This window comes from Camelus ferus, chromosome 15, assembly GCF_009834535.1.
Source record: "Camelus ferus isolate YT-003-E chromosome 15, BCGSAC_Cfer_1.0, whole genome shotgun sequence".
Taxonomy (NCBI): Eukaryota; Metazoa; Chordata; class Mammalia; order Artiodactyla; family Camelidae; genus Camelus; species Camelus ferus.
The window spans coordinates 33,431,480-33,459,119 of record NC_045710.1 but is presented as its reverse complement, the minus strand read 5'-3'; the positions used below and the strand labels follow the sequence as shown (position 1 = coordinate 33,459,119).

The 27,640-nt window shown below is 35.6% G+C and overlaps 2 protein-coding genes across 2 annotated transcripts in view; one reads left to right on the top strand and one right to left on the bottom strand.

Annotated features, from left to right (window-relative positions):
• Window positions 1–7: 7 nt before the first annotated feature.
• PIGF (phosphatidylinositol glycan anchor biosynthesis class F) lies at window positions 8–26,195 on the top strand. The gene is made up of 6 exons (XM_006185767.3): window positions 8–152; window positions 1,979–2,227; window positions 3,373–3,464; window positions 4,722–4,838; window positions 14,341–14,449; window positions 25,884–26,195. The coding sequence occupies exons 2-6, from the start codon at window positions 2,000–2,002 to the stop codon at window positions 25,995–25,997; spliced, it is 660 nt and encodes a 219-aa protein (XP_006185829.1). The 5' UTR covers window positions 8–152; window positions 1,979–1,999; the 3' UTR covers window positions 25,998–26,195.
• RHOQ (ras homolog family member Q) overlaps window positions 23,249–27,640 on the bottom strand; it is a 35,504-nt gene continuing 31,112 nt past the window's right edge. The window contains exon 5 of the mRNA XM_032497467.1: window positions 23,249–26,567. Coding sequence (XP_032353358.1) covers window positions 26,412–26,567 — 156 coding nt within the window. The 3' untranslated portion in view covers window positions 23,249–26,411. The remainder of the gene's footprint in view (window positions 26,568–27,640) is intronic.

The following is a 27,640-nucleotide window of genomic DNA, read 5'->3' as shown; positions in this document are numbered from 1 at the left end:
GGAAGGCGGGGCTGCCTTCTTGGCCCGCCTCACCTTCTGCAATTGGCTATGAGGCCTTGGGTCCTGCGCCTGCGCGAGAGTCAGGGCGGCGAGTAGCACCTGATGGTAGGAGGTGGTAACCGTTCCTTCCCTTCCGCGGGCGGGAGCTTTAGGTAAGCCCAGCCGGACGTTCCCGGCACGCGAGCCTCCCGGGGCTGCAAGCCACCCCCCTCAACTGCCCAACTTGCTGGGAATCTCTGTCCCGGTCCTTCCACTCCCGCCGGCCCCTCGAGCGCCACCCTTCGGGCGAGACCCAGGGACTGCCCTGATACCTGGCACTCTTTTGGATCCGACTTTATGTGTCTGTCCCTCCGTTTCTATTGATCTCCACGCCTGTGCTCTTTGATTATGCTTCTCAACTCGTCCCTCGTTGTTCACATCCCGGCCGACTGAGGCTTGGGAAGAGTCCCTAGCGACCCAGTTTGGGATGCCTCGGCAGATTAAGGTCCCGCGACTCCTGCGAAGGCTCCTCCAGGAGCCGCCCAGAAGGGCCTTCTCTGCCGCTGCAAGTCATGAGGACCCAGGCCAGGTCAGACTGCGGACACCGGGGTCCTGGCCATCCTCGGGGGCACCTGCCGGGAGTCCTGGGCTCGCCAGGGCCTAACACAGGGCTAATTTCTCAGGAAAGGCAACGCGGGACCCAGTCTTCGTTCGTTTGTTCGTTCATTCATTCATTCAGCAAGCATTTGAGTTTGGGTACCACTCACTGTCTTGGGTCCAAATCTGCTCCTGTCAGTTGGGATTCTGAGGGTGGCCCAGAAAAATATCTAAAGGAGTGTCTATTGAGAGAATGTATTCTGGATTCCCCGCCCCGCCCCTCAGCTGAAGTTGGGACCATTTCCTTTTTCCTTTCTTGCCACTCATTCTCTTCTGGACCCCCTAGTGTGCATCTTTATATCAAAGAGGCTAGACTTTGAAATGGCTTTAGCATTTGGGAGCTTGGGACCTTGAAGTGTTTCCTAATCTGCCCTAGCTTGTTTCCTTATCGGTAAAGTATTTGCCTTTGAAAAGGATAGAGTGAATTAAACGAGAGTGTTAAGATAAGGCTTGGATTCGCCCTTTTGCCCTAGTAGGAGCCCTGTGTGTGGCTATAAAATATTTACCTTTTTTTTCTGGAATATTCACCACAGTATAACATGTGGACTATTACTTTAATAAGGTCCTTACTTAACAGTCAATACTATGTATAAGCTCTCTGTTAGGTAATTTATAAATACATACATACATAAAATACGTGTTTTGGACAGAAAGAGACAGTAAATATTTTTCCTCCTTTTATTCATGCTCTACTTTTGGACTCTAGCTAGCATCTGTAACCTTGTCATTTTGGTGTTTTTTGTTGTTGTTGTTGTTGTTGTTTTAAGCACTGGGCTCCCTTAGTTTAGCATAATGTTCTTTAAATGATCTTGATAACACTGGCCACCATTTGAGTATTCCAGTGTGCGCCTGGCATCACTTGGTGTATGCTAGAAGACGTGAACTACTGTGATGTTAGACAAGGGACCACCATGATAAAAAGTGCCAACAATTCAGCCAAAGTGTATTCATGGGGTTTCTAGAATACATAGCTTATAGTACCAACAGGACAAATCATTAACCCATGTGGTTTTTTTTTTTTTTTTCACCTCTGATTTTGGAAAAAAAAGAAAAAAAATGAATTACTTAATTAGACCTAGCACATGACCGTTTTGCAGAAACTAGTCACAAATATTTAAGAAATTAGTAGATTTGTCCTTTTTTTAGGCTCTGAGAGCTGTTTGTACCATGTTAGTCTACATGTGTATTTACACATATGCATCTTCCTGTATTCCAAACTAAGACATTATTGCCCATAGAAAATTGACTTTGGTTCATGGCTTCTTTTTAGACACTGGAGCATTTAGGACAATGGAAAAAGTCATTATTGCCTATCGTCTTTTCTTAATTTGTTTTTCATTAGAAAGCCACTCAAGAAAACACCATGAAAGACACTGACATCAAGAGACTACTGTATGCCCATCTTTTATGCATATTTTCAATTATCCTAAGCATCTTCATTCCATCATTCTTCTTGGAGAACTTCTCAATATTGGAAACACACTTAACATGGTTGTGCATCTGTTCTGTTTTTGTAACTGCCGTCAATTTAGTATTATATTTAGTAGGGAAACCAAACACATCTTCTAAAAGAAGTTCATTATCGTACAAGGTAAGGCTAATTTCTTGATAACTGATTTTTATATGTACGTGATGTTTCTTTTACTGGAAGAATAAAGTCTTAGTCAAGTACTTATTGGGTTATTTACAGTGAATAAAGGACCTGATTTTTTTCCTCCCAAAGCAGTAGCCTATTGCTTGCTGGAAGACTGCCTACAATGTATGATAAAGTCTTGCCATGCGTTAATTGGATGGATATCATAGCATTGTGAAAGTATATAGTCATGTTTTTTGTTATTGTTGAAGATAAATGTAACAATCACATCTTTAAATCTTATTTTATAAGACTTTTCAGTTTATTTTCATTTATCTTTTGCATTTCTGAAAGACACAGTGGGTTTTTCAGAAATTACGAAATAAGCCTCCTTGGTAGCTTTTGTTTCAAACGTGGCCTTCCTTGACTAAGCAGTAAAGTTTTCAGAAATTGGAATCTATTTTCTGGAATATTCACTCCTGGGTAACACTTGACTTTTACTTTAAATTAATAAAGTCCCCACTTAACATTATTCAGTACTCTTGTATTCTATTAGGTAATTTAAAACACTTTTGCTACCCTGTGATTTAAAAAGCTCAACGTGTATTTTATAATTAGATCTTATTGAGCTCCAAATCAAGTCCCACGTAATGATTTGCAGACATGCAGGTCTTTTTTCTTATGGATCATATAGTAACATGAATATGATTTGGGAGATAATTTAACATTGTGCTTTTTTTTTGGTCCAATTTTCCTAGAAGTTTTGTTTTAAAATAAAAAAATTACTATAGTCATTATTTTCTGTAAGTATTTCATGTATTATTACAAAATAAGAACTGTTGGGGTGGGTTTGTAGCCTAGCACTCTGTTATTGGTAAATATTTCATAAATACTGGTTAACAACATAGTTCAGTATATAGTATAGAAACAGAAACGTTTTCTGACTCTACTGTTGGTTGGATGTGTGAGATATGGGGGTTATACTTGTAGGCCTTTTTACAGGGCTGTGCAAAGAATATATGATCTGACTTCAGGAGCAAATCCCAAGAGTATTCATCTATGTTATGCATTATGGGAATAACTTTTATTTGTAGACAAAATCAAAGCATTTGCTGTTCATTAGATATTCTCTTAACTCTTTAAATTATTCATTTCTTTTTTAGGTAACTAGACTTTTGAAATGCTGTATCTACTTTCTTATGTCTTGTTTCTCCTTTCATGTAATTTTTGTTCTATATGGAGCACCACTAACAGAGTAAGTCTGAAACTTTTACCTTAAGGCAATTGTATTTTAAAACAGTCATTTATTAAACCAAATGCTAATTCTGTTGGTGATTAGAGAAAGAAACACTGTGTGTTTAATTAATGGATCATGGAAGGATACTGACATCATTGCCCTTCCTTGGCAGTGTTATTCTTTTAAGAGACAGTGGAATAACTTAATTCATTAAATGCTCCTAATACCTAGCCTTCTATTACTCAATTACATAAAGGAGGGAGGTAGATGAGAAACTACTATGCCGATAAGTGTGTGGCCCTTAGAACCTCTAAGGAAATTTACTATAAATTAGTTATAAGTAGCATATCAGTTCCTAATAAATGAGATTCTGAAGTGCTTGAAAAAAGTATGTTTTCTTAAGGAAAGGGAGTTGATTCTTGTATTTAATTATGTAATGAGCTAATGTTTCTAGTTTAAAGGTAAAATTTAAGTGAACACCTTTTCAAAACTGAACAATTTTAAATCAATGAAAGCTAAATTCATGAATATGTCTTATACGATATTCATTATAGTTTGGGAAACTTTAAGTGGTTAATAATCATGGTAAAATGAGTGATGTGATACACAGCCATGTATATAGTTTTATATATATATATATACACACATATATATATATTTATACATGGTTACATACACACACACTAAATTAACAGGTAATTATTTTCTAGAGAGGGGGAGGACAAGACCTTTGTAATGGGAAGTGGCAGTTTCTGTCCAGTCCATTTTAAAGTAGAATGAATGTCTGGAGCAGTGATTCTCAAAGTGGGTTCTAAAACTGGCAGCATCAGTGTTTTATCAAAGTGCAGATTCTTAGGACTTAGAAACTCCAGGAGTAGGGTTCCTCCAACCTTCAGTTTATCCAGCTCTCCAACTGGTTCTGATGTAACCTAAATTTGAACCACTGGTTGCAGAGAAAGTTCCAGAGAATATTGAGGAAAAAGTTAGTGATCGAGAAATGGCGTTTCTTGCAATGGACAGTCTCAGTGTAAATCATAGGGCAGTTAACACTTTTGAACTCTATTGTTAAAGCCAGATATTTGCTAGGTCATTTTTTATAGCTTGCATTTCAGTAGTAACATTTTTTATAGTTATCATTTCGATAGAACTCATATTACCTTTCAAAGTATAAGAAAATATTTTTATATTAAATCTAGTTAAATAAAAAGGATGATACATGCATGTGTACATGCACCTTTAACACTTAAAAAGTTAATACAGTGTCTTTTTCCCTAGGTTGGTGTTGGAAACATTTTCACTTGCAGTTCTTTTATCTACTTTTACTACTGTACCTTGTTTATGTTTGTTAGGACCAAACTTCAAAGCATGGCTAAGAGTTTTCAGTAGAAATGGGTAAGTTTTAATTTTCTATCCTAGTAATGTTTGAAATTTTTAAAAACTAGTGATGTACTTTTCTACTCATGACAGCTTGCTGATTGTTCCTTGAGTGTTTCTCAGCACTGTATGGTTCTCAGAGATGCCTAAAGGGCCCGCTGCAGCTGGGGACCAGGGCCAGGAAAGGGTGGTATGCACTTGAGGGGACCCAAGCAGGCGGAATATAGGCCCCTCCCTCCACTTCAGCAAGATCAACTTTGCTTTTTTTCTGTATGATAGAATTCCGCTTAGCCTTTTGCTTGAAAAGGGTTTCTGCTACCAAAAGAAAGCTTTGAAAACCACACCTCAGGGATAATTTATCACTGTGATAAAATTGCTACAGATAAAATTGCTCCCATACATCTTAAAATGTAGAATTGGGGTTCACCATCCAAAAATGTTTACTGTAACAACCATAATTTCTTGTTTGGCGTCTTTCATGGAGAGATATCCGAGTGCAAATTTTTACAGGATTTTATTCCCTTAGCAGCTGTATATATTTTCAGCGTGGCTAAGTAAAAATTCAGCATCTTGAAAGGCATTGAAATTACTTGTATCAGAAATAGTTGAGGCATAACTCAGAAAACTAGAAAGTTACTTGGTGCACATGATTTTGTCCTATTTATCACCCAGCAGCAGAAACATCTTGAGCCCTTACCTCTGTGCTTTATGTTGTGCAAGCTCCGGGTAGAGTCTGAAGTACTAGCCGTGATTCTCTCCCTGAGGAGCTTGGACATTCAAGGGACAAGGATGAAATGAGCAAACAACCTAAGACTAAAATTGTGTAAATCAGACAGTAAATGTTTCAGGAACTCAGTAGGGTCCACTGAAGAGGAGACCACTGAAGAATGAGCTGAAGGAGGGGATGACCTATGAAGGATCAGGAGTAAGAGATTTGGTGAGACTTAAGGGGAAAGAGGAGACACCTGTTCTAGGGGAATGAATGAAACCTTAGAAACGGAAATGAATGTAGTATTCTTGTGTGATTTGGAAGAGAACGGCCCAAGAGAGCAGAGGATGCTTGCCAGGTAGCTAGGCTCCATAAATTACTGTCTTTTCCCTTTTGAAATGCATACTGTTTGTTCCCCTTCAGAACCATCTTCTGGTGTTCATCAGGTCTCTTGAAAACAAAAGTATCATCGTCACTTTTTCCCACGTTGTTACGATGGCATCCCAAATGGCATTAATTTCTTTTAGAATTTAGTTTGAAAATTTTAAACAGTGAAAATCAGTTGAAACCTTATTGGTTTGGATTGGTGATTTATCCAGCTTTGAATTCTGTTTCTGATGATAGCATTAATGGTGTATTTGGGGGAGATACTGTCATCTGATTCTATTGTCAGTTCTGCTGTAAGATGGTGTGTGCATTCCTAAAAATCCCTGCATTGTGCAAAATCAGGCAATAGAAAACACAGAGCTTATGGGAAAGATGGGATTAGGCCATGACACTCAAAACCTTCATCAGTAACACATTTAAAAAGGTAGGAACTTAATAAAAAATAGTAGGACAGCTTAATACATGTTAAATGGTTAAGAAATACATAAATATTATAATAAATATGATACTTTTCCTTGGAAAAAACCTGAAATTTGCTTTTGGAAGTAGATGTGAGAAGGGTTGCCTCTTGCAAGTTATCATGAAGTGGCAAATGAGAGTTGTTGGAAAGTTAAGACAGAAGTGGAGGGTGTGGCTCATACACACCAAGGAAACTGAGATAGCTGGGAGATGGGTTTTTTAAATAGTCTTGAGATATAATTCAAATACCGTGCACGTCACCTTTGTAACATGCAATTCAGTGTGGATATGTACCACATTTTGTTTATCCATTCATCAGTCGATGGACATCAGGGTTGTTTTCACTTTTTACTGTTTTGAATAAGTTGCCATAAGCATTTGTGTTCGGGTTTTTATGCGGACATATTTTTTTTCTCACTTGAATCTATGCCAGGGAGTGAAATTGTTGGGTCATATGGTAACTCCATGTTTACTCATTTGAAGAACTGCCAAGACTTTTCCAGTGTGACTGCACCATTTTACATGTCCACAGCAGTGTGTGAGGGCTCCAATTCCCCTACATCCTCACCAACAGTTGTTATTATCTGACTATTTGATTATTGCCATCCTAATGGGTGTAAAGTGTTCCCTCTTTGTGTTTTTATTTGCATTTCCCTGCTGACTAATGAGGTCAAGCACTTTTTCATGTTCCTATTGAGCACTGTAATGTATACATACAGATATCAAATTATAATACTGTATACCTGAAACTTAGAACTTTTTCAAGCTAAGCCTGTAGCAGGAAGCTGTTAGATTTCTCTGATGCCACCTAAACTTCAGTAGACTGCAAAAATATCCTTCTCAAATTTCTAATAACAGATTATTCCAGATTTTTTTTTAAAAGAGGGTTATTTTAAAGAAACTTGAAGGTATAAAAGTCATATAGTTTTCTAAAAAATTCTGCCAACTTCTTTTTGGTGTACTTTATTACTGAATATACTCAATTTGTACTAGTTTACTTCAATTTGTTGCTTTGATGTTATAATTATCGTGGGGTTTCTTTCTCCCATTTGTTGACTTTCTTATGAATGCAGATGATAATCTGACTACCTTAGTCCTACAGTTTTCATTGAAGTTTGCTTTTTTATTTATCAGTTATTTTATGCTATTGTTTGATGTTTAAGTGAGAACCTGATCACTTTTAGTGACATGAAAAAAACTGAATTTCTCAATAGTTTTCTGAATCTATAGCTATCTTGCCAAAGTGAAGACAGCCTGTATGACCTATTTGTGTAGCAAAGATAGCAGGCCGCTTTTTGCCATCTTTGTATTGAAATGGATTTTATATTGAAAAAAGCACTGCGGACGTTAAGAGTAGAAGGATGGTGAATGACCAAAAATTTATACGTATAAAAATTAGGTAATTTAGCCTTAATGAGAGCACAAAAATTTAGTGGCCAAGAGGCATTCATTTTAATATTTATTCAGTGGGTAAAGGGAAAAGTTTATATAAGAATTCTGCAAAATATCTTTAGCCACTAGGAGGAGTTATTTGGTGTCTCTTTTTTAGATGAAGAGATCAACAGCTAAAAAGATCAGCTCCATCTAAATAAGCACTGCCTACCTGAGCCATAATGTTTACTGAAAACTGTCTCAGGTACCTGATACAGTGTCTGACACAGAGATAGTAGGCATTCAAAATGGTCTATTTATTTCAATTAAGATTTGACATAATGAATTTCAGTGGAGTCAAATAGTGTAGATAGTTACTTAGAACTCATTGTCATGAAGATTATCTGTAATGTTGCTTTGGTCACTTTTAAGTTTGTTCACAGAATAGTGAACTGTTTACTCTATTTTCAATCCTCTTGATTATGTGTACATTCCTTAACTATGAAGAAATTAGCCATTAACTATAGAATTCAGATGGTTTTACTATGGCAATTTATAAAATGAGAATATGTCAGTCAGTGCTGCTATAAATCAGTGAATAAAAAGGAATTTTTTTGTTTATTCCAAAAGAATATGTATTATAAAACTTCAAGTAATAGAAAAATATTGAAGAGCAGCCATTACCATCAGATTTTATATATTCTAATTTTATCTGTGCAAAAACATATGTAGTTTAAAAACAAAAATGGTTATGCTGGTCACTCCTTTATCACTTGCTTTTTTTTTTCACTTATTGGGAATGTATTTCATTGTATGTGTGTATAATCTACCTTTCCTTGCATAGTATCCTTATTATATCTTCATCTATAAATAATGGAAGACTTCAGCTTATACTGGGTTGAGCAATAAGGAAATTGATGATCTCACACAATAGAGGTTGTGTGGTTCTAGATACAGACAGTCAAGTTGTGACTGTACTTCTTACTGGTTCTCCTGGTTCTTATCCTCAGGCTGGTACCGAGATGGCAGCAGCTTCTCTTCCTTCAGTCTTCCTAAACTAGTCACTGGGAGAGAGAATGGGATCAGCATGATTTAATTAGTCTAATCATCAGAGATGAGATGAATGTTGGGCAGTTAGCCATCATTATAAGTATTCTGTGTACCATGATTTATTAACTAATTTCCTATTGAGGGTTATTATCAGATCTTCATGATTATAAATAATGTTATGAACATCTTTGTACCTTATAATTTTGTATGCTTGTGCAGGGATTTCTGTATACCAGATTTCTGGAGTAGAATTCCTAAGTCAAAAAAAGTTGATAAACATTGCCAAACTAAAGTTCTAATTTGAAATATATGTATATTGTATGTATATAATATATATATATCACACACACACACACTCAACACAGTGCCAGTTTTCCCAAATCCCCATCAGTGCTGTTTATACTTTTTATCAGCCTACCAGGGCTGCTGCCTACTGGACTCTGCCAAGGAGGCAGACTGTGCTACAGTAGTTTAATCTGATTTCTAATGGGATGCATAAGCTCTAGTCAGAAGTTTTTTTAAAGTTTAATTTATGGAACCACCATTTATTAAATTTCAGCTGAATATTACTGATTAAATCACAAAGATAGCATTTCCCTTACCCTAGCTATCTGCCTCTATTCTCTCCTGCCTCATGTCACAGGAAATTTGATAGAAAATAACATCCAGTCCTCAAAATGCAGCTTCCAGACAGGAAAAATTGGTGTTGGTTAAGATGGGAAGACAGCTCCAAAGGTAATTCACTTATTTTATCTGAGCAAACAGGTAGTTTGGACAGCCTTACCATGTGAAGTGTGGGCAAGATGAAAAGAAATGGCATGGCAACCCCTAAAAACACACTATAGAAGAAGAAAAAGTCATAGAAGATAAGGAATCCAGCCTGAAAGAAAATGCTACCCAAGGAACAAAAACAAACAAAAAAGCTCCATGCAATTTATCACAGAAAAGATGTTATTAAGGAGATGAATTCAATAAGATACAAACTCAAAGATGAGATAATGAAAGAAAATGAGGTGGAGAAGGAAATTGCAGAATTAATGAAATAAATTGAGAATCCAGATCACACTATTACAGATCATAAATTAGAAACATAGATAAATTAGAAAATCAAGTTGTAGCATGGAGAAGAGTTTTCAGCTAATCAAAATGAATGAAGGCTAAGGGGGGTTGGGAAGAGTAAAGCAATTGGAAAAGAAATGATAAATATAGAGAACAGATAAAGGAGATCAACTTAAGACGAGTTAATACCCCTAAAATACAAAACAAAAAATAATTCAAAGATATGACAGAAGACACTTTCTCCAGATGAAGGAATTATTCAGTTTGTATACAAGGGGGCTCACTGTATCAAAAAATAACTGAATGAATTGGATTCAGAACAGAATATAAATGCTATAAAAATATTATAGTAATGGAAGTTATAGTGGGGGAAGGGAAGATGGAGAAAGGGAAGATGTTCCCCCAACCACTCTGGCTACCCCCAGATCCTGAGCCTATTTGCTACAACCTCTTCAGGAAATAAGGCTTAAATGAAATTCTGCATATTGAACAATGAGTCTTCACCTTGTACCTGGTCCTTTTCACCCACTGGGCCCAGTGCACTGACAGCCAGGCTTATACCATCCAGGCAGAATATTGAAATGATTTCTTTCTGGGGAAAATGGTACAAGAATACCCTCAGATAATGACTTTCGAGATTTCTCTAAAAGGCTGGGTTCCTGCGAAATTCCTGGTACAGTTGAATCATGCTACTTGTGTGCAGTGAACACTAAACAGTCAAAATAAAAAGACCCCAACATATCTTCTATGCAGAAATAAAGTTAGATTAAAAAAAAAAAAAAAAAAAGAACTGGGAGCCAGAATGGCTCTGAACTTCTCAGGTGGGAATCAGAAAACAATAGAGCAATGCCTTCAACATTCTGAGACAAATTGGTTTCCAACAATTATAGTAAAGTCATCTTCACACTTTAAACATCTCTGAAATCTATTTTCCATGTACCCTTTCTCAGGAATCTATTAAAGGAGGTGCTTTAAAAAAAGAAAAAAAAAAAAAAAAAAGGAAAGGGAAAACAGAAGGAGGAAGTCTTAGAATTCAGGGAACAGGAGTTCCCAAAGCACTGAGAGAGGCAAAGGGAATTCACAAGATGGTGTAGGGAACTCACAGGACAGCAGCTGTGCCTCAGGCTTAGAGAACAAGCAGTTCAGTTTGGAGCAGGTGAGGTGTCTCCACAAAAGAAAGAGAACAGAGAGAGGCGGGGAGCACAAACAAGTATTTAGAGGTGATGTGTGTTTTCTTTGGAATATTTGAGGATGACTTAGTGACAGGAACGTAAGCAAATGGTGGGTGAAAAAGAGGCATTCTTAACATCCAAAGGAAATTTAAAATTTACTCTAAGAAAGGAATGTAATTATGGTTTGCAGTGTGCTTTCAGCTGTGATGAATATTTCCATAATCATCATAATGTAGACACTGTGCTATTGATCCAGCTGAGAAGAGGAGATATTACCGTCAAAGAGGAAGATGAGTCACAGAGAAATGTGTGTGTGGGGATGGAAGGCTTGTGGGTAAAGAGTTCTAAATCCTCTTCTTCCATGGTAGAAAGCAGAAAGTAACTAAATCTTGAAAATCTATGCATAATGTATGTTCTTTTAAATTTCAAGTACATAGAAGACACAGGAAGAGTTGAAAGTGCCTGCCTCTGGAGCCGATATCAGGAGTAGAGAGGGGTGCAGGGAGGGTTTATTATTATTAGTCTAATCATGATCTTCGACTTTAAAGGCACTTGTATATATTATTTTAATAAATATAAATTTTTAATTTTAAAAAGACAGGCTACAGAATTTTTCTAATTTTAAACTAGATCTTGGCTCCATTTGTTTCTGCACTTATTATATGTAAGATCATAAACGCTCTTAATGTACCAAACAAACAAAATAGAGGACAACCTCTTGGATATTTGCACTTACTTTAACAAATATAAGATGGCCACAAGTGTGGTATAATGATGAAAGATGTGAAGACATGGATCTTGCTCCTTAGCCCAAGGAACTTGGAGCTTAGAACTTAGACAATACATACATAAATCTTATTGAAACTAAGCTCTGATCATATTGCTGCCTTGATTTGAAATCTTCAGGGACTTGTTTAAGTTTGACCTTCAAGGCTTTTCTGAAATCCTAACACTAAATCTGCCACAATGAGATACCACTTCACTACCCACTAAGATGGCTATAATCATTAATAAGTGTTAGCAGGGATGTGGAAATTGGAACCCTCGTATACTGCTGATGGGAAAATAAAATAGCTCAGCTGCCTTGGAGAACAGTGTGGCAGTTACTCAAAACTCAGAAGATTAAGCATAGAATTACTAGCAAGTCCATTCCTTAGTATATCTCCAAGAAAAATGAGAACATATGTTCACACAAAACTTGTACATGGATGTTTATAGTAGCATTATGTGTAATAGCCAAAAAGTCAAAACAAGCCAAGTGTCCATCAACTGATGTTTGGAAAAAATAAAATGTGATATATCCATATAACAAAATATTATTCGGCAATAAAAAAGAATGAAATGTTTTTACATGCTACAAAATGGATGAACCTTGGAAACATGGTAAGTGGAAGAAATGAGTCACAGAAGGCCATACATTGATTCATTTATTTGAAATGTTCAGAATAGGCAAATCCATAGAGACAGAAGGAAGACTGGTGGTTGCCTAGGTCTAGAGGGAAGGGGAAATTGGGAGTGACTACTAATGGGTAAAGGGTTTTATTGTGGGGTGATGGTTGCATAACTGTAAATACACTAAAAACATTGAATTGTGCACTTTAAGTGAATTGTATGGCTGAAAAGGGTTTTCTGTGGCAAGTTTTTACTGTCTTCGATAAAGTTATTTTTAAAAATTCTAACTCTAGCCTATTTTTCCAGTCTTATTTTCCATTCTTCCACTTGGCCTCAACCAATTTTAATTAAGTTCTTTCTACCAACAATGCAGCTCTTTCTCCAGTTCTTTGAGACCAAATACTACCCATTCTTCCAAATCCAGCTGAACTTCCTCCTCTTTCATAAAATGGAAAAAGTTAACTCTTCCTAGCAGAAAGTAAACTCTGCTCTCAGCTTCTACCAGACCTTATGTCTCCAGGCACATAACTTTATGTATTGCAACATAGACAAGTTGTGTAAGTGAAAGGCAGTCAACATTTGTCAGCCATATAAAGTCAAAAATTACCCTAGAAAATCCTTTAAGTTGCCTGAGCAGTACAGTTCTTTCTTTACATTCAACTCACCAGTTTTTTCCCTCCAAGATTAGAACAGATAAATCTCTGTTCTGTTGAACGCTAGTTGAGAAATTGATTTGCATTTTTAAGTGTTACACAAAATAAAGAACAATAAAGCCCAGCGAATAACACAAATGTGGATGTATGGTGATTGCCTCCAACTTTCTTCCAGTCCCAGTTTTCAACAGAAACAGGCTAAAGCTCTTAACTTGTGTAGGTTGTGGATGAGAAGTAATAAGATGGACAGGTCATTGGGGATTGGTTTGGGCACTGACTTGCCGTTCGGGATTGCTTTAATTCAGTGTACATTTTATGTGATTGACCTATTTCTAATGAAAGAAACTAACAAAGCAAATATTTTCCCCTTTTCCACACCAGCAGGAAGAAACTGCTTTTCATAAACTTTGTAATAACTAAATAACTAACTAAACCACTAAATATTTGGACTCCAGTTATTGCATCGTGGTGGGATTTTACTCTGCTATAACTAGACTCATGGTCCACGCGGTTAAATGATCACACTATTGGGGGCAGGCTGAAACCAAGACTTACTAAGAGACTGGCAGAATTATGTCTTTCCACCCTTATACTATAAAATGTGTACTTAACAAATAAGAATGGTAGGTAGAATCACTAAATATTTTGAAATACTTTGTTCTCATTCTCTGCTCCTTCCCCACCAAATAGAGTTGATTTGCTTAAATGAAGTGTGCCATAAGGGGCTAGTTGAATAAGCGATGCTTCCTTCATACAATGGAATCCTAGTAAAACTGTTAACAAGGGAAAACAGCTAAACTGGGTTTATAAGATGGTGCATTTGAGTTTTGTTTTGAAGAATATATAATATATGTATGCATATATGCAGATGTGCATATATCATTCTAAACAAAATTGTGTTTATTTGTGTATGCATAAAATATTTCTGGAAGGATATGTAATAAGTTGGTAATAGCAGTTGCTTTTGGGGAAAGGAACCAGAGTTGATGATTAAGATGGGAGGAGGACTTAGTTTTCACTGCAAACCCTCTTTCGTATTGTTTGACTTTCACTATGTGCACATACTACCTTTCCAGGTGAAAAACAGTTATATCTTCTTACCAATTAATCGTTGATAATTCATGGCAAATATTGGTATGTCAATTTGAGACACTTATTTTAAATGAACAGAACATATATGTATGAATAGTGTTAATTTGTGCTGTTTGTTTGATTCCCTAGCAGCTAAGATATATACCACCAATGGTTTACATATTTGTGTTTTACAGGGCTACATCCATCTGGGAGAATAGTCTCCAGATCACTACAATTTCTAGTTTTGTAGGAACATGGCTTGGAGCCTTTCCTATTCCACTCGATTGGGGAAGACCATGGCAGGTTGGTTTGAGCTCCTTAAAGCAACAAAATAGATGTTTGTACAATGATGGTTAAACTGATGAAGCTAACTAGTATGTATATATAAATTGTTTTGTTGTTCAGTTTATCAGGGATGCCAATTCCCTCTGTCACTATAATCTGGGTGACTCATTGGGGCCTGTCTAATGCCACAGGTATCAAGATCAGCCTGTTTCTATCTTCCAGCACTATTTTTTCTATATGTATAGGTGAATAAACAAGCTTAGTTTGAGGATATGTATAGAATTTTTTAAAAAATAGGCTAGAAGTTACAGGAATTCCCTATTTTCAACTTTGATATTCATTGCCTTTATGGCCTTAGATTCATATTTTCTTAGCGTGATTGATAGCCAAATTGAATGTTGATATTGAGGGATTTTTTAAAAATCATATAACAAAGTAGGTTTTGAAATAGGGGTTTGTGGTATCAGAGGAAGCTCATAAGCATCAGGTTTTTCATTTCTTGTCACAATAGGATGTAGCTAATAAGCTAAGTGAAGCACTATGAGATAAGTGTTCTTTTTATCCCCATTTTACAGATGAGGAAACATACCTAGAAGATATGTACTGTTTGTAAGGTCACTAAGCTAGTAATGTTTACATCTTTCTCATAATTTTTAATGGCTTTGTAGTAAACCATTATGTAGTTATTCTAAAATTTATTTAACATATTAACTATGGATCATTTAGGTTATTGCTAATATTTTACTGTTTTTACTATTTTACTATTATAAACAGTGCTGTTATAAACATCTTTGAATCTATCTCAATGGATTTTTCCAATGATTTTCTTAAGATAATTTCTCCCAAATGGAACTGTAGTATTAAAAAATATATTTTCTTTTTCCAACATGAAGAGAATTTTCCCTGATTACAAAGACAGTATACATTTATTTAGAAAATTTAGGTAATACTAATAACTATAAAAAGTAAGTAAAAATTATCAAACATCCAGCCCAGAGGCAACTCCCATTTGTATTTTGGTGATAAGTTTTGCAGCTCTCTGTTTATGTATTCATAATATACATGTTTATTTTAAATCTGTGTTTTTTTCCTTCAACAATATATTATGGAGCACACTCTATGTCAGTGAAAATTTACATATGTGTAATACTTTGTTATTTTGGTAAAATCATATGCCAATTTCTTACAAATGGACACTTAGATTATTTACAGTTCTTACCATTGTTAATTAATTATTATGAATTATGGCGATTATCATAAAACATACATCTTTGCAGATTTGTCCAATTTTCTCTTTAGTGTAAATGCCTACATAATGAATGGCTGGGTTAAATCTTTGTTATGTGTCTCAATTTCCAAAGGCTCTTGAGGAATTGCATGCTTTGCACTTAACTTCTTACTTTTTAAGCCCATTCTTTGTGCTTTCTATTAGATGTTATGTCTCCCAGAAAGATGAATTGTTCTTTTACATTCAGTAAGTTTGGTAGATTTGCCCTTCCCTCTGATGAGTCTTCATCTACTATGTGTTATAGAAACCCCTGGAGGTTTGGAGTGTATGGTGTCTCTGATACCCTTCCCGAGGTTATAGTATTAATAAAGGTTTCCTTTATATTTCCTTGGCCATCTCAGTGATCACTGGGAAATAAGGATTCATTTGTACCCAAGTTACCGTCTTACGGAACTTAATTTCGTTCAGTAGTGTCAGTGATTTTTAAATTGGAGGACAATCAAAGTCACTGAAAAGTATACATAGGAAATTGTGTTTTAATTCATTACTTTCAGATATATGCAATTAAATCTAAATACAGAGTATCAATATATGAAGCAGTATGGGCCATCAGCTTCTGAGGTGGTAAGGCAATGTGTAATTAACATGTCAGTTTGCATATAGATGGAATATTTTGGAATGTAAAAGATTGATATCTTACACTTGTATAAGTCTTTTGTTTATAAGACTATGTAGAAGTAGATACTGAATTATGGGGAATAGATGTGCCTTTGTAAAGTCTGGGTTTAGATTTGTGAAGAAAATATACATTTTAGTTATTTATAATCCAGTTACCCATTTTTGATTGTTTAGGCTTTTAGCCACTGACTCTCAGTTTTCTACTTCAGTACTTGTTTATAATAAGGGGTGAACTGGATCCAAACTAATGGTATCAGACTTTTTAAATTAATGTAAAGTTTCTATTTGAATTACTGAGTTTAAAAATATTTTCTATCTAGCTAATTAATAAATAACAAATGTTGGTCTTCATTAAGAATGTTTCACTTGACTGGAATATTACTGGTTGTTTAATAATCTTTACTGTTGGGTTGTTTTTAGAGTGTTCCAAGTTAATGACCCACTTATTCACTATAATCTTTTAAAATTATGATAGATACTGTTGGTGAAATGATAAAATTGACGTATAATTAGTCATCTTTTATTCACATAATAATCACCTGCTCCTGTCCCTTTTAGTAATTGTTTACTGGTGTACTGGAGAAATGATAAGGGTTCTTTTCTTTTCTTTCTTTCACTTTTTATTCTCAGCAAACAAGGTTTTTTGTTCTGTTTTGTTTTTTCCTTCATAAATCTAACTACCCAGAGTAAGTACTTAGTGTGGCTCATGGTGCTGACAGAATCTGCCAGAGGAACAATAAATCAGATACAAGATTGTGGCATTACCTCAGAATGGAGATTTTTCTAGAGTAAAATTTCATGAGAATTCTACACATTATTATCGAAATTGTAACATGTATTAGGAACAGATTTTAGTGCTCTATTCCTTGTGGTCCAGTACAGATTTGACATGTTTGTGGTAAAGCAAGCTTTTCTGGATTGTGATCTGGTTTTACTTGTATTCTAATTAGAAAAACAAGAGTATCTGGTTAAGCAATTATACTTTCTTTAAACACACACACACACAGACCACCTTACAAAAACTTTAACATGTTTTAACTCCACTTTTAAGACTTTGAACTCAAATCTGACTTTGTATAAAATTTCTAGAGGCCAGACATAAGATTATAATGATGCAAGTTTCTGTATTGAGCAGTTTCAGGAATACTTATATTTTTTAAATTGTTTCATCATTAAATGACTAGAAAGTCCCACTGAAATATATAGCCTCAATGAAAGAAAGTTTTTTCATGTACCAATAGAAATTTTAAATAATTTTACATAATGACAGATGACGAAAGATACCAGACACCTTTTTAGTTGGAGGAAGCCTTCCCTTTGTAGGAGGCAGCAAGAGAATTTGCAGAAAGAGAGTATGGTCGGGTGGCTACCCACTGTGTTGTTGGGCATCTTTGCTGTTTTCTTTCCAAATAACTGAAAGTCATCTTGCTTCTCTTCTGGGCCTTAACTATTGCATTGCAAACATTTGAATTGTCCATAACCCAGACAGACTTCTTCACTCCAAGAGAAAGCTTATAGCTGTGGTTACTGACAAAATGAATATTTTGACAATGGAAAACCTTTGTACATTATAATTTGATGCTTTATCTGCTGTAAAAATAGCTAATCAGTAAATATTTGTTGAGTTCTTACTGTGTACAAAGTATATATTCTATGTAAGTATAACAGATACTCAAATGTTATCAAGACTGGAATTTGTTTGATAACAATAATTTAGATTCATATTGTGATTCAGATTTAATATGGTCTAAATATTTTGTATAATAGGTGATTATGAGCCTTTCATCTAGAAAATGTCTTAATTCTTTATCAAAATGGGCTAGTATTTCATGTTGCTAAGAAAATTAATGGGAGGTTAAGAATTGTTGGTTATTCTGAGCAAAGGAAATTTACCATGAAGTTTTTAAACCCACATGTTTTAGTAATAGGTAGACAGATACCAGGATGGTCAGGGCTCTGGCATCAGATTATTGGGTTCAAATCCTGGCTCTGCCAATTGCTAGTGAAGATTAAATAATATAATCCTTCTAAAGGACTTAGTTCAGAACCTAACACGTAGTTACTGCTTAATTAATGTTACAGGCATTTGTGACCTATAAAAGGAGTAGGTTAATAACTATTTTTTTTAGCATTACCCAATAAACTGCTAATTCCATTATTTGAGTTCTCAGAGTGTTAGAGAGTATGTTAATTGTCTCAGTTTATTTTATTCATTCTGCCCAGCGGTTCTTCAGTTGGCAGAATGGATTGTTAACTCACCCTTTTGTTTCTCTAGTATTTATGTATTCAAGGTATTTGGATTTCACATACTTTTCAATCCCGTCTGACGTTTCAGAATGTGATAGAAAGAAAACGTAATTATCTGTAGATCCCTCTGTGTGTGCATCAGGCATGGGACTTGGCACTGTCACCCAAGGAACTTAATCCTGACAGCCACAGTGCAAGGCAGGTTTCATTCCCATTTCTACACATAAGAAAGCAAAGTGTGGCGAGGGGAGTACACATCTTGCTCAGTATTACTTGGCTGGTAAGAGAAAGACTCAGGATCCAGAGCCCCAGGACACCATGATTCTCTTTGTCCCTGGAGACTCTGAAACATAACTTTTGTTTTTAGAAAATGGCCATAGCTTAGCTCTCTTTGGAAAAGGTTGAGTAGTTGACTATATTGCATTTCTTTCCCCTCATGAGGATTTCATTTAAATGCCATGACTACTCTGGTAATGTATGTATTTTAGACCATAAAATTTAATATATTTGTAGGAGAGTATATAAAACTAGTATGTGAAGCTTTTGTACCTAGAAAACCAACAAATGCCTTTAAACTCTGGACTTTATTGCTACTGTCTCCAAAATGGAATTGAACCAGATTTGAACCAAATCTCTTCTAAGCCCACTTACTTCTTATAAAGTAAAAAGGCAAAATGGATTGAAATTGTCTTTAAAACAATTTAAAATTGTTTAAAAATGTTTGTATTTACTCCTATCAGATACTAGATAAGTGAGACATTGTTATATTTAAAAATCCTTTTTTGTTTTCTCTGGTTTTATCAGGTTAAAAATTTAGTATCTGTGAAACATTTATATAAAGTCACAGATGCCACAGATAATACTTTCATAAATTGAAGCTAGAGAGCATAAGGATAATTAGATGAAATACTACAAATAATGCTAGAGTGAGGGATAAAACTAGGATTATGGATTCAATTATTGAAGGGTTGCATATTTTTAGGTTAATTGGTGTTTCTGTTACTAAAGGTATTATATAGTGTTTTAGACAGGCCAAAATAAAATATTAGTTTATATGAATGTGATTTATATATTTGAAGAATGGAAAAAACCTGTAATATTTAACTGATAGAAAATGGTTCTGGATTTAAAAGGTGGGTTCCTTGTAGGGTAATGATATTGAAAATGATCTGCTAGCAGGACTTTTATGTGAGAGAGAAGAGTGCTGGCTAAAGTAACCCTTTTGCATGGTCCTGGCAAGGACCATTTATTGTCACTTTGACAAGAAGGTCCGGCCCAGCGACTACGCACCTCTCCACAAATAGCTCTTCCTAAATCTGTGTTCTTAGTCATAGGAGAGTGGTACAGTATACGTGAAACAGGACAGATTTACAACTAGAGAAATATATCCAGCTGAACAGATTCATCTACACATGTATTTCTACATCCGACAATAGCATTTGCTTTAAGAACATCTGGAAAAACGTACCACCTAAAGCCAAATTCAGAGGAAAATAGAAATGACCATTTAAAACCACTAGAAAAAGATGAATTCTGTCAATCATGTAAATGTAAATTATTGTAAGCATAATAAACAAAACATATTAAAAAGTAGTTCTTGAGAAATTTAGAACTGCCTGGGTTTTATCTTCTTCTTCTTTTTTTTTTTAATCTGAAAGAGCCAGTAATCCTAATGGTTGTGAGTTCTATGTTTCTAGGTTTTCTGATCTTCAGGTAGGTCAGTGTCCCCATGATATCTGTGATAGCACATACCTCTCCAAAAATAATACTGTAGCACATTTTAAAAAAAATTTTGTTGTTAAAATTTATCTAAAATTAAATAATCTTAGTTTGCCCCTTACCTTCTTGGTTTAGGAGTGGCTCTCAGTAGTTTTGAATGAATGGAGCCATTTAAATGGAGACTTAAAAATGACAGAAATGTCTACCAGTGGTTGGTATATAACCAGTTTCTGTGCTTATACTTCTTAAAAGTTATGAAAAACGACAGCTAGGAGCAGGAATTGCCCTTCTATTTCAGAGGTGGGGCTACATATGGTTAACATAATGCCATGTGCTGTATCCCTCTTGAGAGTTCCCTCCTGTAAGCTTTATGCATCCCATACGTATCATGTGAAGAACTGCATATGCTAAAGATGCTTATGTTACAAGGGCAAAGGAATAAATAGTTCCTATAGCACAATATAACATTGCTTATGAACTATTTTATTTGTCCCAAACTGCTGGCTCTAATTATTAACCTACTAGAATACCTAAGAGGTACTTCCACTAGTGATAATGTAAGTTTAATTTTTTCCAAGTTAAAACATGTAATATACAGAATGATACTGATGCACGGTACTTTACAGCTTTCATGATAGTTTTTTAAAATATTACTTCATTTAATACAATAGCCCCATGTTTTAAGTGCAAGAGGTGTTGTTATTCCTGTTTTGCAATTGGGAAACTGAGGCTCAATTGTTAAGTGACCTGGCGAAGGTCGTATGGCCAGTAAGGGGCTGTACACTAAGTAGTGCTGCTCTGAACACTGAGGTGCATTTATCTTTTCAAATTAGAGTTTTCTCCAGATATTTGCCCAGGAGTAGGATTGCTGGATCATATGTTAATTTTATTTTTAATTTTTTAAGGAATCTCCATACTGTTTACCATAATGGCTGCTCCAATTTATATTCTACCAACAGTGTAGGAGGGTTCCCTTTTCTCTACACCCTCTTCAGCATTTATTTGTAGACTTTTTTGTGATGTGATACCTCATTGTAGTTTTGATTTGCATTTCTCTGATAATTAACGCTATTGAGCATCTTTTCACATACTTGTTGGTCGTCTGTATGTTGTCTTTGGACAAATGTCTGTTTAGGTTTTTTGCCCATTTGTTGACTGGGCTGTTTGGTTTTTTGATATTAAGCTGTATAAGTTCTTTGTATCTTTGGGAAATTAATCCAAGGGTCACATATTTAACAAATGGCAGAGCTGAGACTCAAATCAAGTCAAATACAAAAATCAGTGTTCTTAATCACTATTCTGTACTACTTAGAACATGTTTTGAAACATATCAAACTCTATATACCAGTACATTTTCCTTTCCTAAAATGTAAGCACTGTTTTAGAAAGCACTGATCAGAAAGCAGTGTGGTTTTCAGGTGGAAATAAGCTTGTGTAATTTTGAAATGTCTTTCAACCAGCAATAATATCGATTTTAACAAAAAAACAGTTATATATATATATATATTATTTAAGAATTTTTTTAGCTTATTAGGGTGAAATTGTTTAATTTCTGAGAGAAAAATTACTTATGGTTGGTAGCATGTACCAAGATCCTATAATATCAGGCCTTTGTTAATGCTGATTATTTCAAGAGAATACTGACCTTTTTGGTTTAAGTACTGAAACATACAATAGAAAACAGTCATCTGATTTTGAGGAAGGATAACAGTGGTACTCTCAGCAAGATATTTTTTTCACATGGTGCCGCTACTCATTTTTTAAGCTTTTCTTTTTGACAGTAATCATAATAATTTTACCCACTTGCATTATATTATCTTTTGTTATGCAGCGGAAATTCTTATTTAGTGATTAAAAACACTTAAATTTATTTTAAAAACTGGATAAAACGAAGATAGTCATTTTGGTGGTAAAACACTTGTGACTTCCTTTACACGAGTGAGTTTTCTATTTTCCTTAAACAAAACAATTATATATAGCCATCTCAGATTACTATAATTTGGAGAAATGTTTATAGCAACACAGTTGAAGTGTCTGTTCAATAGATACTACGTGTGTGTGTGTGTGTGTGTGTGTGTGTGTTTTAAATCCTATTGGTGGCATGAGGAACGTTAAATAGAAACATCTTCATAGGCAGTAATTTTAAATGGAAAACTTCAAGATCTAATTAAGAAAATATGTGATTAAGCTAGGGTTATTTGACAAGTCAATATGAATTGTTGCCATAGGATAGTTTTAATTTTTTTTAAAGCAATTATAAGAAGGTTAGTAGGAAATTACTTGAGGAAAGGTTGTATGTCGGCAACCTCCCCCAACTCCCTTCAGCAGCTCCTTTCGCCATTCCCTGTCTGGTCTACCAAGATCAGGAGGGTTGCCCTTATATAAAGAAATTCTCTTTAAAAAAAAAAGTGACTGTTATAATTAATAACTACTTATTTCAGAAAAGTCAAGCAGGAAAGCCTGACCTATCACTAGCATACAGTCTTCAAAGCCATTCCAACATTTTAATTTGCTGATGGCATAGATTTCTTGAGATGTTGAACAGCAAGTGTTCCAAGCTTTAAGCCCTCATTAGACAGAACTTTCTAACTAACATTGACTTCATTTTTGGCATTCCACTAGAGGTGAATGAAGTATGGCAGCTGCTTAAAGAATGTGTGTGTATGTGTATGTATGTGTCTGGAAACAAAGAGCCACACTGAAATTACAAAGTGATTAAAATAGAATTTAGTAACCCAAATTGGAATTTGGCTGGCATTCACGAGGCATGATTATTCTGCCTACACTTTGACGACGTGCTCTTTACCAAAATGCAGTTGCTCACAATAGGCCGATGAAGCACAGATTCACAGCATGAGAAGTAGAGGAAAGAGTATTATCCTGAATGTTTACATAGAGTGTTAAATAAAAACTACTAAGGTAAGAAGTTCAGTACTTTACATAGATAGTAAACTATGCATATTATTTTATTTGTAACCCCAAGTGTTAAGGTGGGACGCTATTAAAGTAACAATCACTTAAAAAGCAACAACACCAACAAACCAGTATTTAATTTGGTACTTAAAATTAATAATTAAAAATCAAATGGAAGCAATGCCTAAAGTAACTATGATAATTCACAATAAAAACCATTAGTTCAGGCTCTACTGATTGGAAATATGATAATTCAACATAGGCTAACCTAGAATGTACCTTTAGAGATAGAGTAAGGATATAAGCAAAGTATTAAGTAAGGTTTCAGGAAGCTCCTAAAATTATTTTTAAGAACTTCAGAATTGATTATCTCTATGCAAAAAATATTAACTGTAAGTTTAAGTTCATTCATATATGACCCTATTTGAAGCAGTGTATTTTCATTCACTAGGAAAATTCATGTCAGTAAGATACTTTGAAGCATTTCATTTTCCAGATGTCACTACTTTGAACCAGGTGTTCCAGTGATTAGCCTGAATTTCTGGTGAAACCTAAGCCTTAAATGAAGACATGCTTTTGAAAATAAGGCAACTTTTCTACAATCTGTTTATGAACAGAAAACAAATCTTTGGTTTTAGATAAAGTGGCAGGAAAGATTCTGCAGAAAAGAAATACTAAAGGACCAAAGCAGTGAAAAGGCTCCTAATAAGCAGTGGGAAACTCCAAACCCTTCAAGGTCAATAGAGCACTTAAGGCACCTCAGGTTCAGATGAGACAATCGTCTTTGCTTAGAGTTCTAACAATCTATGTACAGGATTCTTACCATCTAAGAACATGATGCCGAAAAGTTCATGTCCAACAGTGATTACTGTGAGTGAGGAAGAAGAACATCAGAAGAGTAGACAAATGGGAGAGATTTTAGAGATCATCTCTTCTACCTCCCGTATTTAAAAGATAAGGAAACTGAGGCCCAGTCAAGAAACAGAGGTGACACCAAAGTTTGTGTTTCCAGATTCCTAGTCCATTTCTCTTAGGGCAGGATAAATTCTAGATTTTAACTTTATTGGCTAGGAAACCAAGTGTTTCAGAGATGTGAATTTGAGGAAGAAAAAAAAAAAAAATCCCCATCAAATCCTCAAAGGCAAGTTAGAAATAAATGTATAATACTTTACTGTCTTAATTCCTTTATACCATGTGTTGGACAACTTAGCTAATATACTAATTAATGTATACAATTCTTTTCAGTTCTATCTAAAAATAGCAGACCAAAATTAAATGAGAAAGTTACATCAGATTCCATTTGAGCATACATAAGGCCATGGTACTTAACGTGAACCACCACTTCTTGGGAGAAAGAAGACATACACTGTTCAGTTCAAAGAGAAAGCTCTGGACTAGTTATCCAGTAGATTCTGCTCTTCAATGGGGAAGAAGATGCTTATATTTTTAAAAATCTCTACAAAGCTCACACACACAACAGTACATCCTAGATTTGTGACTGATATGAGCAGTTAAGGCTGTCATTTTCAAGTATAAAAGTTTAGTGTTCCATTACCCAATCTGTGCAATAGATGTAGCTATAAGCTCAAGTCATGGAAGTCAACAGAAGTTCACCAGAGACATAAATCATAATTTAGGCAACAGCAAGTTTAAATGTAGGAAAGGCTGGGGAAAAAATGTATGGATTAGATTATGATTCTCTGAACTGCATTAGTTTGTTCACACTGAAACTTTATCTAACACTCTTGCCTGGTGCATGGCATTTGGAATAAGGTAGACTGACAGCAGACCAAACAAGGACGCTTAATTAGGTAACAGAACTAGTAATTAAGATGGTTCACCTCTGACACAGTTCTACTGCCTGTTTCCCTAGAGAAAGATTAGAAATGGCTCCAGTATACCAAACAAGCTTTACAGATGAACATGAAAAACATTTTTTTAAACTAGGGCCTTTCACCTAGGGACCAACACGCACTGCTCGTGCATGAAATAAATCAACGTTACTTACTTCTGGCTTGATATAATATTGTGAAATGTAATATGGCTGGAGAAAATGGGTATCTGGAAGCCAGGATGTCATTTAACTAACACTCTAAGTGTGTACATAAATTGTACTTCTGTAACGTCTACTATGGTTCCAATATCTGTATCTGGAAGGTGACATCAGTTTTATTATGAAAGCAGTTGCTTTGTTATAAAGTCCATGTAACATGCTTGAATTCTAGGTCTTTTCTCTTTAACACAGTTTAAAGTTTCTTGTGGTTTGGTCAGCATATACACTTTTCTTTTCATTTGATGTACGAGCCAATGTGGAAATTAAAAAACAAAATCACCATCTAGTTCAGAGAGCTAAATTGAGTCCAGGGTTATGGCAAAGTCTGACCCAAAATTTTAATTTGTAATTTTAGCATGTATCTCATGCAGTCTGGGGCACATCGAACTAAATCTGCAGTCACCAGAAGCCTTGTTACAGTTGAAAGCACGTTAACTAAAATGTCTACATTTTTAGTGTTCATGATAAATGCAGTTATGACCTTATTATACTTTTGGCATTCTTTTAAGAAAGCACATTAAGCTTTAATATAGAAATATTTAGGTTACACTTAAGTTGTGCTCAAGTAATAATAAAACATTTGTTCTTTTTGACCTCATACATTCTCTCCTCAGGAATGGCCCATCTCCTGCACGCTTGGAGCGACCTTTGGCTACATGGCTGGCCTTGTCATTTCGCCACTCTGGATATACTGGAATAGAAAGGAACTTACATACAAGAACAATTAATTGGAGCAAAGGGAGAAGATATTTCTTTGTGCAGATTCCATAAAGACTGTGCAGAAATGTACATGGTCTAAGCCAGGCAGTTCCACTTAACAGCACTGTTTTTTTATGTCATTACAACATGATGTGATTGTAGCTTTTGAAACTATGAAACCCCTGAGAGATTGTACCATCTAGTCGAAATAAAGTATTTATAATAGATTGTGGCTTCAGATGCTGTTTGCTGCTTCTTGGACCTTTAAGAAACATTCTTAATGAACTTTATAGAATTCTGAGGACAGGGTTTTTTTGTTTTTTTGTTTTTTCTTTTCAACTTTTAAACTGCTTCATTATTCAGAAGAGGTCTGGGTGTAGCTGTAGCGTTTCATATGCTTTCTGAGAGAAGTGGACAGTTTCCTTGGCCACTGAAGATGTTTCTCACGTAATCAAACAACAGTTTATACATCTTGATCCTATTCTTTTTTTTACTGTGTGTTTCTTTGGAGTTAAAATGGCTATGATAGCCTCATCAAAAACAGTCTTCAATCCCTTCTGGGTTAAAGCTGAACATTCCACGTAGCAGCACGCACCTATCTGGGAGGGAGAAAAAAAAAATCACAAATATATAAAATCTTTTTTACACAACTGGTGCCACACAAACACACCATTATAAGGAAAATTATAAAATACAGCTATGCAGAAGGAATGAAATCAGCCATATATTCATGATACCCAGAGATAGCTAACTGTTAAAATGTTAGTGTATATCCTTCCAGACTTTCTCTATGAAAAATTCTTTCATTCATCAAATATTTACTAGGTACTTACTATATGCCAGGCACTGTTTTTTGATGCTGGGGATCTTGTCAAAGAACTGAATAAAAGAGCAAAGTCCCTGCTGTGAAATGCTTACATTTGCTTAAGTTCTGCCAGGGAAGGAAGACACAAAGGAAGGAATACAGAGCAGATGGTGGCACATGCTATGGAGAAAAATGCAGAGTGAGGAGGGTGGAGGGTGCAGAGGATAGCGGTGGTGGTGGTCAGGGAAAGCTGCTCAACAAGGTGACGTTACCTAGTGAGGGACACCTAGGGGAAGCGTATCCAGGCAGATGGAGCCACAGATGTAAAGACTCTGATGCAGGAGGATGCGTGGAGCATTCAGGGGCAGGAAAGATGCTAGAGTGGCAGGAGAGAGTGAGCGGAAGGATAGCAAGAGATGAGGTCAGTGAGGTCAGTGACTGGAGTTCACTGTAAGGACTTTGGCTTCTACTCTAAGGGGACGCATCCATCCATCCATCAATTTGATTCATTTGTTCATTGAAAATTTACGGAGCACTCTGATTTGCCAAATGTGAGAATATAGCAAGGGACAAAATTAAGTCCTACCCGACTCTCATGAAGCTTACATTTTAGAGGGAGGGGACTACAGACTAATAAATACAGAGGTAGAATGTCAGAAGTAACATGTGGTCTGGAGGAAAATGGGGAAGGAGATAGGAAGTGGGGACAGGTCAGGCAAGGTCTCATTGAGAGAGTAACATTTCAGCAGGGACCTGAAAGTCAAAGAATGTATAATGTCTCCATAGGGAAGAATATCCCAGGCAGAGGGAGCAGCAAAAGGACAAAGGGCCTGAGGTCAAAGACTGGGGAGACAGCAAGGAGGCCAC

Coding starts and splice junctions, on each gene's coding strand:
- PIGF (XM_006185767.3), top strand. CDS start 2,000: ATGAAAGACACTGACATCAAGAGACTACTGTATGCCCATCTTTTATGC. Junction 2,228..3,372: donor GAAGTTCATTATCGTACAAG/GTAAGGCTAATT, acceptor TTTCTTTTTTAG/GTAACTAGACTTTTGAAATG. Junction 4,839..14,340: donor AGAGTTTTCAGTAGAAATGG/GTAAGTTTTAAT, acceptor TGTGTTTTACAG/GGCTACATCCATCTGGGAGA.